Source organism: Mesoplodon bidens (assembly GCF_964165515.1).
Source record: "Mesoplodon bidens genome assembly, contig: HAP1_SCAFFOLD_103, whole genome shotgun sequence".
NCBI lineage: Eukaryota > Metazoa > Chordata > Mammalia > Artiodactyla > Ziphiidae > Mesoplodon > Mesoplodon bidens.
The window spans coordinates 121,279-133,563 of NW_027672700.1; the positions used below are offsets into that span (position 1 = coordinate 121,279).

Consider the following 12,285-nt stretch of genomic DNA (forward strand, 5'->3'; position numbering starts at 1 on the left):
CCTTTGTCATTTAGCTTCCTCACTGGCTTTCTGTTGGTTAGAGTTTTCATACCATATCTTTTTCATATGTTCTCTGTCAATTTTTGTCTTAAGGTTTAGACATATGCCTTCAAATAGCGTATCATTTTTACAAAATCCAGTTTGACAATCTTTGACTTTTAGTCCATTTATATTATGTAATTACTCGTGTACTGGGGTTTAAATCTACCTTCTTGCTCAATACCAGTTGTACCATCTGTGCTATGTTCCTTTTTCTCTCCTTTCTTGCCTCCTTCTGAGTGGATGGTTTTCTCTTATTCCACTTTCCCCCTCTATTAGCTTGGAAATATTTCACTTTTTTACTATTCTTTTAGTAATAGTAAGACAATAGCATTCATCCTTGACTCACCAAAATCACACATTAATTAAGTTTTTCACTCTTCTACTATTCTCTTAGTAGTCATCCTGAAGACTACAATATGCATTCTTTTTTTTTTTTTTTTTTTCTTTTTTGCGGTACGTGGGCCTCTCACTGTTGTGGCCTCTCCCGTTGTGGAGCACAGGCTCCGGACGCACAGGCTCAGTGGCCATGGCCCACGGGCCCAGCCGTTCCGTGGCATGTGGGATCCTCCCAGACCGGAACACGAACCCATGTCCCCTGCATCGGCAGGCGGACTCTCAACCACTGCACCACCAGGGAAGCCCTGCATTCTTAACTTACCAAGAGGCAATAGTAGTTGATAATTATGCCCTTCTCCTTGACAGTGCAATGAGTTTCAAACACCTTAACCTCACTTACCCCCTCCAGATTTATAAGCCATTGCTGTCATTTTCTAAACTCCTCTTGATAGTTAATACCCCCAAGACATTAGTAGTGTTTTGCTATAGTCAGTATCATATCCACACATTACCCTTACTGTTGCTTGTCTTTTCTGCATCTCTGATCACCCACCTGGGTTCATTTTTCTTGTGTCTGAAGAATACCCTTTAATGTTTTCCCTCATGGTGGCTCTGCTGATGACAAATTCTCAAATGTGCCTGTTTGTCTGTCTGGAGATGTATATTTAACCTCCATTCTTAAAACACATTTGACTGCGTATTGAATTCTACAATGGCAATTCTTTTCTTTCAGCACATTAGATACAGCATTAGATATGTCACTATTGTCTTGTGGCTCCTATTATTTCTATTTAGAAGTCATCTGTAAGCCTAACTGTTGTACCTTTGCATAATCTGTCTTTTTCTCCAGTTGCTTTTAAGATTGTCTTTTCCCTTGATTTCCAGCAGTTTTATTATGGTTTATCTAGGGGTGGATTCAGTTTTATTTACCTCGTTCAGAGTTCGTAGGGTCTTCTTGAATCCCTAGCTTGGTGTTTTGCCTTAGTTCAGGCACTTGGGCTCTGTACCACACAGGCAGTGGGGAGCTCCTAAGGCTTCTGAACAAGTGACTGATGCAATGACATTTGTGGACAGTAATCAGGGTGAAAATGATCGTTACAATTTCTCACGTACTAGGCGTTCCCTTGAACATTTCATCTCTTCATCTTCACAACAGCGCTGTGATCTAGAAATCATCCTCTCCATTTTACAGATGAGAAAGTCAAGGCTACTAGTTACTAGTAAAGTAACTAGCCCAATGGCACAGTCGGTTTTGTCTGACTCCAGGTTCGTCTGACTTCAGTGACGCTGGCGTAGCAAACAGCCACATGCTACTGTTTACACTGAAATTAATGAAAATTAACTAAAATTTTTAGTTCAGTTCCTCCGTCACACCAGCCCCATTTCGAGTGCTCGATCCCCAGATGTGGCTGGTGGCTGCCGTATTAGACAACACAGCCTCGCTCAGAGTACCTGTACCGCTGGAGAAATTTCTGTTGGACAGAGCTGCCTTACAGCTGGGTAACTCTCAGAGTACCGTTAAGATTGCACTGGAAGAATCTAAACTCGAGGCGAGGAGGCCAGTTGTCACAGTCCAGCTTGCATGTTAGAGGGACTGGAGGACAGGCGTGAGACCACCAAGTGTGAGGGAGGGAGCAGGGCGGCCGCTGAAGGTGACTCTGAGGCTTGGGGACGGGAACGGGGGCTGTTCATGCAGAACACAGACAGGGGCAGAGTCCAAGGCTGGACTTGGCTTTTGCAGCACATGAAAAAGGCTGCTGACATAGAAGTCCGAGCATGTTTAGACCTGGGAGAAAACTAAGGCCCAGAGAGCTTAGATGACTTTTCCAAGGTAACGGAGCTGGGTAGAGGCTCTTCCACTGGACCACACTACTCAGAAGAAAGCTCTTAAGGGCTTTTCTGGGTCTTTTATTACATCCCTGTGATCCCCCTCTTCAGATCCCTAAAAAAACAGCCTGTGAATTTGTTTCAGCACAAAAACTTTCCATTTATTTATGAGAGTTTGCCTCATTTCCTGTTAGTGCCAGGGCCCAGGGCTCAGCAGGTGCATCCAAGAATTGAGCAGCTGCAAGGCCTACACTGGCCAGCCAAGGGTAGCGTGGAGCACGCCCAAGCTTACCGTGCGTTGACTGTTACCCAAGCAAGGGGGGAAAAGTAGGCAAGCTTCTCCACTTTAAATACCTTCCTTGGCAGGCTGCAGTTCTTAATAGACATTGCTTTAGCAAGCCTCCAGAGAGGTTACCACCAGTGAGTGTGCTCAAAGTGGTAACGACAAACAGTTATGATAATAAACCCAATCATAACATTTCCAAGTACCCATCACGAGTTATTAGAACGAGACTGTACGGCGGACATTCCTGTCCACCTTTCCTAGGTTACAACAGTACTTAACACACTCACAGAGCCCTTAAGCACTATTCCAAACATTGAATCCCCACAATAACTCTATGCAGTGATACTAGTATCATCATCCCCATTTGACAGATGAGGACACTGAGTCACGGAGCAGTGAAATAACTTTCCGAGTGTCGTACGGCTTGTTTGGGACCGAGCTGGGATGGGAGTGTGCGGTAGAACATAGTTGAGTCCCGGGTGCAGAGCTCGGCCCTTTCCCGTAGGGGGCAACTCCCTGTGAGTTTGCCTCCACCCTGTGCATGCCTGTGACCCCTGCTGCTGGGCTGCAGCTGTCCCTACCCCTCAGGGACTCCCCCACTGCCATTAGCAGCCCCCCCAGAAGAGTTTCCCCAGAGGGCATGATGATCACATTAGCAGCAAGCCCACGCTTTCATCATCCTTTCAGGTGGAAGAGAAGCTTCGGCAGGATTCCAGAAGGAAATTGCTTCAGCTGCAAGAAATGAGGAACAGAGAAAACCTCATTAAAGCCAATTTGGAAAGGGCAGTAGGTCAGGTAGGCGTGCTGCAGAGCCCCTTCACGGGCCCGTGCTCTCCACGGAATCCCGCACCCAAGCGGCCGGCAGGGATGAATGAGGAGGAAGACGGCCTGGCTTAGTTCACCCGCTTATCTCAGGGGCAGGGCTTTGTGCGGCTTCGGCGTCCCCGTGGATTTCACTAAAGAGGCTTTTCCTTCTGGGAAGCTGCCCACTCCAGTGTTTGCTGCTGCCTGAGACCCTGACCAAGCAGCCAGTCCCAGCTCAAGGCCCACCCCAGGGAACCAGCTGTGCGGTTCCCTCTTGGGAAGGGTTTGAGCTCTTGACCCCGGTGGTGTTTCTAGCACTTTCTCCTTCACATTTTTTGTCCTGACATTTACAGCGATCTTTCTTCCTCTGGGACCCCAAACAGATGCTACAGTCAGTGTCCCCAGGGAAATGCCACATTTCTGTTTGTTGGTTTGTTTGTTTGTTTGTTTTGTTTGGCTGAACCACGTGGCCTGCAGGATTTTAGTTCCCCAACCAGGGATGGAACCCGTGCCCCCTGCAGTGGCTGCGTGGAATCTTAACCACTGGAGCGCCAGGGAAGTCCTGTCACTTTTCTTAATAAAGTAAAACCCAGAATACCACAGCTTATGCCAGGTGGAGGTGGGCAGGGTGGGGAGAGGGCCATTTCCCAGGGCTCTGACCCACGATGGCCCAGTGGCCCTTCCTCTGACACGTGGCACAGACATGAGGGCCAGAACATGCAAACGAGCCTTCACCAAAGGCTAAGGGAGAGCAAAGGAGAACCCAAGACGGGGCACTGGCCCTCCAGAACACAGCCCACCGAGGGCAGCCCATCTTGGACCCCCTCCACGAGGCATCCTCTCCTGGCAGCCACGGCTCCAGGGGGACCAAGAACGTTTTGCGTGTATGTGTTTGTGCTTTTCTTTTTCTGGGAGAGTGAGTCCACCTCGTCACTCATTGGGTGCTCAGAAGGATCTGTAAACCACCAAAAAAGGTTAAGAACCACAATCCTCAAAGGAGCCCTCCGTCCCACCCAGCCCAGTTCCCAAAGCCCTTGCGTTTGGTAGCATCCAAGCCTGAACCATCAGTGTGACCGGAATTTGTCCCACGCGCTAAACTTCAGAGGCACCCACAAGTTAAAGGACTATGCTGACCCTCAGGTAGGTTTTAAAGCCTCTTCAACCAACTTCCACACCATCACCCCCGGTGTCCTTTCTCCTGCAGGGTGCCGACCCCTTAGCAAGGCAGAGAGCCCGCCAGCCTGGGCTTCCCTCCGTGCACCTGGGCTACCCCTCACCTTGCTGGCACTCTGCACTCACGGCGCACACCCGCCTTGAGGGCATGATCTGCGCCACTTGCCGAGCGCCTGGTCATGGCTCTGGTCAGGGGTCATCCAGGAAGACCCTCAAAGACACTGAGATTCCTCCAGGTCTAGACTCGAGAGAGAAAGGACGAACGAGGCTTCTCTGCGCTGCCTGGGCCTTCCTGCTTCACCCCCTTGTCTCCACAGCCCACTCCCGACCTAAAGTCCTGCCCTTCCCCAGGCCAGTGACCACAGGACTCAGCCCATCGTCCAGCAGGACCTGTCCCTCCCCACCCCCACCCCCCACCAAGCAGTCCTGTAGGGCGCCTCTGGTGATAACGCGGGCCATTGCCCACAGGGCCCTGTCTACATAACCTCTTCCTCAGGCGAGCTAGGACCCTCCCTTGGCCATGAAACCAGCAGACGACCCAGAGTCCCTCCAATCACCCGGCTGGCTTCTGGCAGGATGACTGCAGAGGTGTCCTTAGGAGAGTCACAATTCCTCTACTTGGCTTCCCAGAGCTCCCTGGTGTGCAGCAGACTCCTGTGTCTTAGGACCTGTTGACGTTCTCATTGATTCCGTGGCCCTTGTGGTCCTTCAGGGCTCTGTTTTAGAGCCTTTCATGACCACATTTTGCCAGTGAGCCAAAAACCCAGGCCAAGGGCCATCACGTTGGGAAATTTCCAGAGAAACGTGGGCTTCTTTGCCGTTCCAGTCTCATGAGCCTGGGGTATCTTGAACTCGTCATTCTAGAAGCCCTGATTTAATTTAACTGCATTGTTTCATCATCCATAATATGAAGACACCAGCATCAGGGAGGCACTCAGTAAAAACTGGCTGAACTGAAGGAGAGGACTTTGAACATCTGACTTGACAGGTGTTTCTGTTCTAAGCATTCGATGAACGTTTATTGAGTGCCTGCTGTGTGCCAGGCACTGCACCAGGCTCCGGGGACCTGGAGAGGAATACAGGAGACGTCGTCTTCAGGACACAAGGTCTAAGGCACAAAACGGCAGCAGGCAGCTCCACCTTCTCTCCCCAGGAGCCCTTGCTGATGACACGAGTTACCCGGGCTGGCAGCCTCAATGTTTATCTCACAGCCTGGTGCCAACGTAGCAATTACGGAAGAGCACTCCTGGCCCTGGACTTCCCACTGGATAATTGGCAGCAAGTGGCTCTTCCGAGAGCCCGAGACGTGTGTGTGCTGACCGTGTGCGTCGGCTAGGTTAAGCGGGCACACCTGAAAAGTCATTAAAACCTGCTGTCCCCCTCTCTTGTGTGGGCACTGCCCCTTCCGGTGAGAGGTGAAGGTGTTAATTACCCATAATGACCACTAAAGGCGTGCAGAGCCTTCTCACCGATTTCTCCCAGACCCAGCGATGGAGGTGCCTCCCCTAGCCTTGCAGCTGCAGCTGCGCCACTCACCTCATCCCCTTCCCTTTCTTTGTGCTGCAGCTGGAGCTTTTCAGAGGTCAGGTCCTCAAGGCCACTTGCGGACGCGTGAAACCATTCCAGGACAAACCTGTCTCCAATCAGACGGCTCGTCTCTCTTCCCCACTTTCTCCTTCAGGGACCCGGGGCTCCAGACACTGGGAGCATATGTTCCTGTTTTTTGTTGGTGGCACATATTTTTCACACTGTTGCTACACCATGAAATTTGTTTTGATTTTCTGGGATTTCCTGGCTTTTAAAGTAAAAGCCAGTTAAACTCCCTTGCAGTGTTTCTGTGAAAATCAAATTAAACCACCCAGGACTGTGTCTGGTCGGCAGACCCGCACGGTGAACCTCCGTTAGCCCCGCGAGGAAAGGGGCGGCCTCAGCATGGACGGTGCGTCCTCGCTCGCTCGTTCCTCCTGAAGTGGCAGATGGCAGTGAGGGTGGGCCTCTGGCTGTAACGATGCCTTATTATCCTTCCGTTTATCCTCTCCAATCCTGGGTGTCAGCGCGCGGGTCACAAGATCACACCACGGGCTTCTCTCGGACGACCTCCTTTTTAGGAGCCCACAGCATCAGGCTCAGCGTGATGAATCCCTCCCAGAATGCAGAAGAATCTAGAACACACTTGTGGCCACATGACAGGCCTTTGGCTCTTAAAAAACCATCTCTGATCCTGGGAAACATGCCCCGGTGACAGAGCCAATATCCACCCTCCAGAGCCATCCCCAAAACACGCCAGGACCTCCCTCCTCTGAGCTTAAGCTGAAGCCCTCCAGGTCCCCTCCCCCCAGAGCCACCCTGCATTTTAATTAATTAATTTATTTATTTTTGCTGGGTTGGGTCTTCGTTTCTGTGCGAGGGCTTTCTCCAGTTGTGGCGAGCAGGGGCCACCCTTCATCGCGGTGCGCGGGCCTCACTATCGCGGCCTCTCTTGTTGCGGAGCACAGGCTCCAGACGCGCAGGCTCAGTAGTTGTGGCTCACAGGCCCAGTTGCTCCGCGGCATGTGGGATCTTCCCCGACCAGGGCTTGAACCCGCATCCCCTGCATCGGCAGGCAGACTCCCAACCACCGCGCCACCAGGGAAGCCCCACCCTGCATTTTAAATCTTTTTTTTTTTCTTTTTCTCACCAGTTACTAGAGAAGAGCAGCAGGGTCACAGAGGACAATATCAACGTTTGGCAGAAAAAGCAGACCCTGCAGAAGGAGACCCAGCTCAGCAGCTGCAAAGAGGAGGAAATCACCCAGAACATCAAGAAGCTGAAGACATCCTTAGACCGTTGCCAGGTGCCCCCTTCTCCATTCCTCAAATGTCCCCTGTGTCTCATTTTTGTGCTCCTTGTTCAGGAAATTGTCCAGCTCTGCTTTTAGTCCACCTTTTCTCTTGTTGGAGAAATCTGTTTGAGATCAGAAAACAAAGGACCTCCAGAAATGCCTCCCAGGTGAACTTGGTGTGGCCAAGGAGAAGCTGCCCGACACACTCCAAGTACTGCCTTTGGGAGGCCCCAGACCCCGGGGGAAAAAAAAACAGCCCCGTGTTATTTCCAGAGAAACCAAAGAAACATTCTGCTCTTTATTTGCAGTTTTCTTTTCTGTCCCAGCAGTGGAAGGCTGCTCTTACCCTTATTGGACCAGAGGGTCTGGCAGAGCCCCCACTTCATGGCTCCCATGCAGGGATCCAGCTTATCACATCAGGCAGCTGCTTCTGCTTTCTCTGGAAATATGCAGCTGCTATCTGGGGAGTCTGGGCAAATGTTGGCTTGTCAGCACTCTTTCAAATCAGGAAACCGCACTTTATGACCAGCTTGTGTGTTGATCTCAGCAGGAATTCTGTAACCAAATTTGCTTCCCCTTTCAGCCAAATCGTCCTTGGCAATTTGGCTTTGGAATTGCCTATACCTAAACAAAGGGTCTCTTTGACCATCCAGAGTCCCAATTAGAGTGCACGTGAAATAAAAGCTGCCTCCTTCCTTCCGCCCCCCCAAAAAGGGAAGTAGAACTGGGCCGTCACAGGGCGGCCAACATACGGCCCTGCCTGCTTCACGGGCCCGTCAAGAACACTGCTCTGTGCGGGTCACAGCCATCAGGTGGTATTTCTGGCGATGGTGCCCGGGCTCCTCACGACCTCATCTCTTTCCAGGCATGCATGACAATGTCTTGCTGTAGCAATGACCTGAAGAAGGAGGTCGACCTCCTGCAGCACCTGCAGGTCAGCCCACCTGTCTCAGGGCTCCAGAAGGTGGCGCTGGACATCTTGCGCCTGTCACTGTCCTGGCTGGAGGAAACGGAGCATCTCCTCCACGAGGTGGGGATCCAGTTCTGCAGCTCCGACAAAGGTGATTGAAACTCTTTTCTCACATAGTTACATGACTGAACTATTGCGTTGAATCTGATCACGATGGGACATCTGTTGAGGGAGGCTTCTTAGGTATGTGGCCAAGTGTTCCCTTCTCCAGACTTCACTTTGCTTCACCACTTGAGAAGCAGTGTTCCTGGAAACAAGTACACAAGTGCGACGTGATTACTGGAGAAAAAGGAGACGTGACAGAGTCAACAGGAAAAATCGAAATTATGCTCAATCTTCTCTCTCAGAAGTAACCCTATATATACATAGAGAGAGCAGAGACGTTTTTCAGAGCAGTTTTATGTTCATGGCAAAATTGAGAGGATGATACAGAGATTTCCCAGGTACCCCCCGTCCCCACTCATACACAGCCTCCCCCATGTATCAGCATCAGCACCAGAGAGGTACAGTTGTCAGGACTGATGAACCTACATTGACACATCCTAATCACCCAAAGTCCATGGTTTATATTAGGGTTCACTCTTTTTCATTTTAATTTTATTGGAGTGTAGTTGATTTACAGTGCTGTGTAGGGGTCACTCTTGGTGTTGTACATCCTATGGGTTTGGGCTTGGACAAATGTGTGATGACATGTATCCACCATTATAATATCATACAGAATCGTTTCACTGCCCTGGCCTTTCTCGCCTTCTGAGATGGCCCACGCTCTGTCTGTGGAGTGTGTTTCTCTCTAAATAAGTCCACGTCTTACCTATCACTTTGTCTCTCACTGAATTCTTTCTGCGATGAGACATCAACAACCTGAGCTTCATTAAGTCCTGAGACCAGCAGGTCCACCAATAATGAGGCCCACCCCGGGGAGGACCCAGAGGCCCTGTAAATCACGATGCTCCACCGGGAAGATGGTCCAGTCCTGAAGGTGCCTTTGATCCCAAATCTACTGCCCTAAGCAGAAGCCAGGGAGCATGGTGGGGGATGTGGTTCAGATCAGGCCATCTCTGAGCAGATTGGTGGATTCTGTGCACAAAGCCCTGGTATTAGGTCAACTCGATTTATGAGTTTCACTTCTCAGGTCACTCTGTAACTACACAGTAACAGAAAGGACAGAGAATTCATTAAAAGCCACCTGTGGAGTCCATAGAGGGGAAGTGGGGTGGGTGAAGTTACAGATCAGGGACGTGATAATAAAGCAAAATGATGATAACCCATAAACCCAAATATCTAGAAACTGATATTCTAGAAATTGAGGAAAGTAAAGCTACAAGTTTAACAAAATAAAAAGAAGCAAAGGAGAAGCCAACTTCAAAGCCAGCCTATGCAATTCCTCCAGGGCAGCGCACATTTGTCTGATTGAAGCCTGGCCCTGCTGTTCTTCAGTGCCTTCCTATTAGTGCCTTAAGTAATCAACAGCTCCAGTAATCCCTCTGCAGTGTTCAGGAATTCAACTCGTCATGGGGAAACCTGTGGTTTGAGGACTTATGTTTTTAAGAAACCTTCTTTTCTTTTCAAAACTGGACATTTTTATTTCAAATAAAAGAACCTATCCCCCCCCCAAAAAGAATAGTTTCACTGCCCTGAAAATCCTCTGTGCTCCCTCCCAGCCCCCGCGCAGCCCCTGGCAACCACAGATCTTTTTACCGTCGCCATAGTTTTTGCCTTTTCCAGGATATCATGTAGTTGGAATCATACAACTTTTCAGATTAGTTTCTTTTATTTAGTAATATGCATTTTCGTTTCCTCCAAGTCTTTGCATGGCTTGATAGCTCTTTTTTTCTTTTTAAGTGCCCAATAATATTCCATTATCCATTCACCTACTGAAGGACATCCTGGTGGCTTCCAAGTTTTGGCAGTTATGAATAAAGCTGCCATAAACGTCCACGTGCAGAGTTTTGTGTGGACATGTTTTCAACTCCTTTGAGTAAATACCAAGGGCGCGGTTGCTGAATCGTGTGGTTAGAGTACATTTAGGTGTTTTTTTTTATTTTAATTTATTTTATTTTATTTATTTTTGGCTGCGTTGGGTCTTCATTGCTGCGCACGGGCTTTCTCTAGTTGCTGCAAGCGGGGGCTACTCTTCCTTGTGGTGCACGGGCTTCTCATTGCAATGGCTTCTCTTGTTGCGTTGCATGGTCTCTAGGTGCGCAGGCTTCAGTAGTTGTGGCACGCGGGCTCAGTAGTTGTGGCTCACAGGCTCTAGAGCACAGGCTCAGTAGTTGTGGCACACAGGCTTAGTTGCTCTGCGGCATGCGGGATCTTCCCAGACCAGGGCTTGAACCTGTGTCCCTTGCATTGGCAGGCAGATTCTTAACCACTAGGCCACCAGGGAAGTCCGTAGAGTACGTTTAGTTTTTAAGAAAACCACAAAACTCTTTTCCAAAGTGGCTGTTTTGCGTTCCCGCCAACAATGAATGAGAGTTCCTGTTGCTTCACATCCTCGCTAGCGTTTGGTATCGTCACTACTATCATATTTTGTGTGGAACTTCCAGGGCATTTTCCCATGGAAAGAGCTGTGTGATTCTAGGCAAGTTACTTCCCCTCTCTGTGCCTGTTTCTTTACCTGTAAAATGGGGATAATAGGGAATACTCACCCTGTAGGATTTTTGTGAGGATTAAAATGCATTGATATATGTAAAGTACTTAGAATAGTACCTGGCATAAAATAGGCACTACCTATCCACGTGTATTGATTTTTTAACTTTACAAAAGAATAATGTCATATTATACCCAATTTCCTTTAGTTTCATTCCTAACAGTACATCTGGAGCATCCTTCAATGTCAATACACACAGATCTACATCATCGCTGTCACTGATGGCAAGGAACCCCATTCTGAAGGATGTACCATAATTTATTTAGCCAGTCCTCTATCATGGGCATTTAAGTTGCTTCCAGTTTTTCACACTTAATAGATGAGGCTGACATAAATATTATTCACACATACCTGTTCATCTTATCTTTATCATCCTAGATGTGGAAGGATATGAACCACTTTCATTCAACAAAGATTTATCGCAGGCCTCCTAGATACCAGGCACAGTGCAGGATGGAAATATAATGGGGTCAGAAACGGGTAGAATCCAGGTTAAGGGGTATATGGATGTTGGCTGTAAAATTCCTCCCTGTTCGCTGTACATTTGAAATCTTTCATTATAAAATATTGGGGAACTAACAGGCACTCTCCCTGCGCTTGTAGATCTTAGGGTCTCAGGGAGGAATAGGGTGGGGCCTTAACTGAAAAATCACTCACATGTAAAACTTTAATCATGACAGTTGCTTTGAAGAAGTGCAGGGCTCTGACCTGGTCAGGGACGGCAGGGCAACTGCAGGGTGCATAGGAGTTATTTGCCAAAGAGGGGAGGGGAGGGCATTCTGGGTGGAGGGAGCAGCGTGGTGGGATCGAAGGAAGCATGGAGAACTCAAGGGGCTTAAAGAAATGGAGGCGGAGGGCAGGGACTGGTGAAGGAGGTCCACAGGGGCTGTATCATGTTGTGGCCGGGGGCTTGCAGAGCCCTGGTAAGAAGCTCTGCTTTAACCTGAGAGCAGAAGCCCACGAAAGGTTTTAAGGAAGAAACTGATGAAACAGGCTTGCATTTGGAGACAGTCATCTTGGCCACGAGTGGAAAATGTACAGGAAGGTGGCCAGCACAGAACCCCGGGAGAGCAGTTAGGAGGCTGTCACAAGACACGATGGTGGCCCTCACTGTGGCAATGGAGGGGACGGAGCAAGAGAGAAGATTCCAGGGGCATTTAAGAGATGAATCAACAGGCCTCAGTGATGGAGTTAGATATGGCTAGAAGGGAAGTGATGGAGAGAAAGGGGGCTACAGATCTCCAGGTTTCTGGCTTGTGTTAAAAGTACAGATGTGGTTCCTTCACTAAAATCCAGAGTAAGGAATGCCACAGGAGGACCGGGTTTGAGAGGGAAGATGAGTGTGAGGTGCCTGTAGACATCCAAAGTGAGGTGCC

The 12,285-nt window shown here is 49.2% G+C and overlaps 1 protein-coding gene across 1 annotated transcript in view; it reads left to right on the forward strand.

Moving 5' to 3' along the window:
- Positions 1-8,358, forward strand: part of LOC308609814 (forkhead-associated domain-containing protein 1-like) — a gene marked incomplete at its 3' end in the record, with an annotated part of 77,593 nt that extends 69,235 nt beyond the window's left edge. The window contains exons 10-13 of the mRNA XM_081259114.1: positions 3,179-3,286; positions 6,035-6,118; positions 7,149-7,301; positions 8,155-8,358. Coding sequence (XP_081115240.1) covers positions 3,179-3,286; positions 6,035-6,118; positions 7,149-7,301; positions 8,155-8,358 — 549 coding nt within the window. The remainder of the gene's footprint in view (positions 1-3,178; positions 3,287-6,034; positions 6,119-7,148; positions 7,302-8,154) is intronic.
- Positions 8,359-12,285: the final 3,927 nt, after the last annotated feature.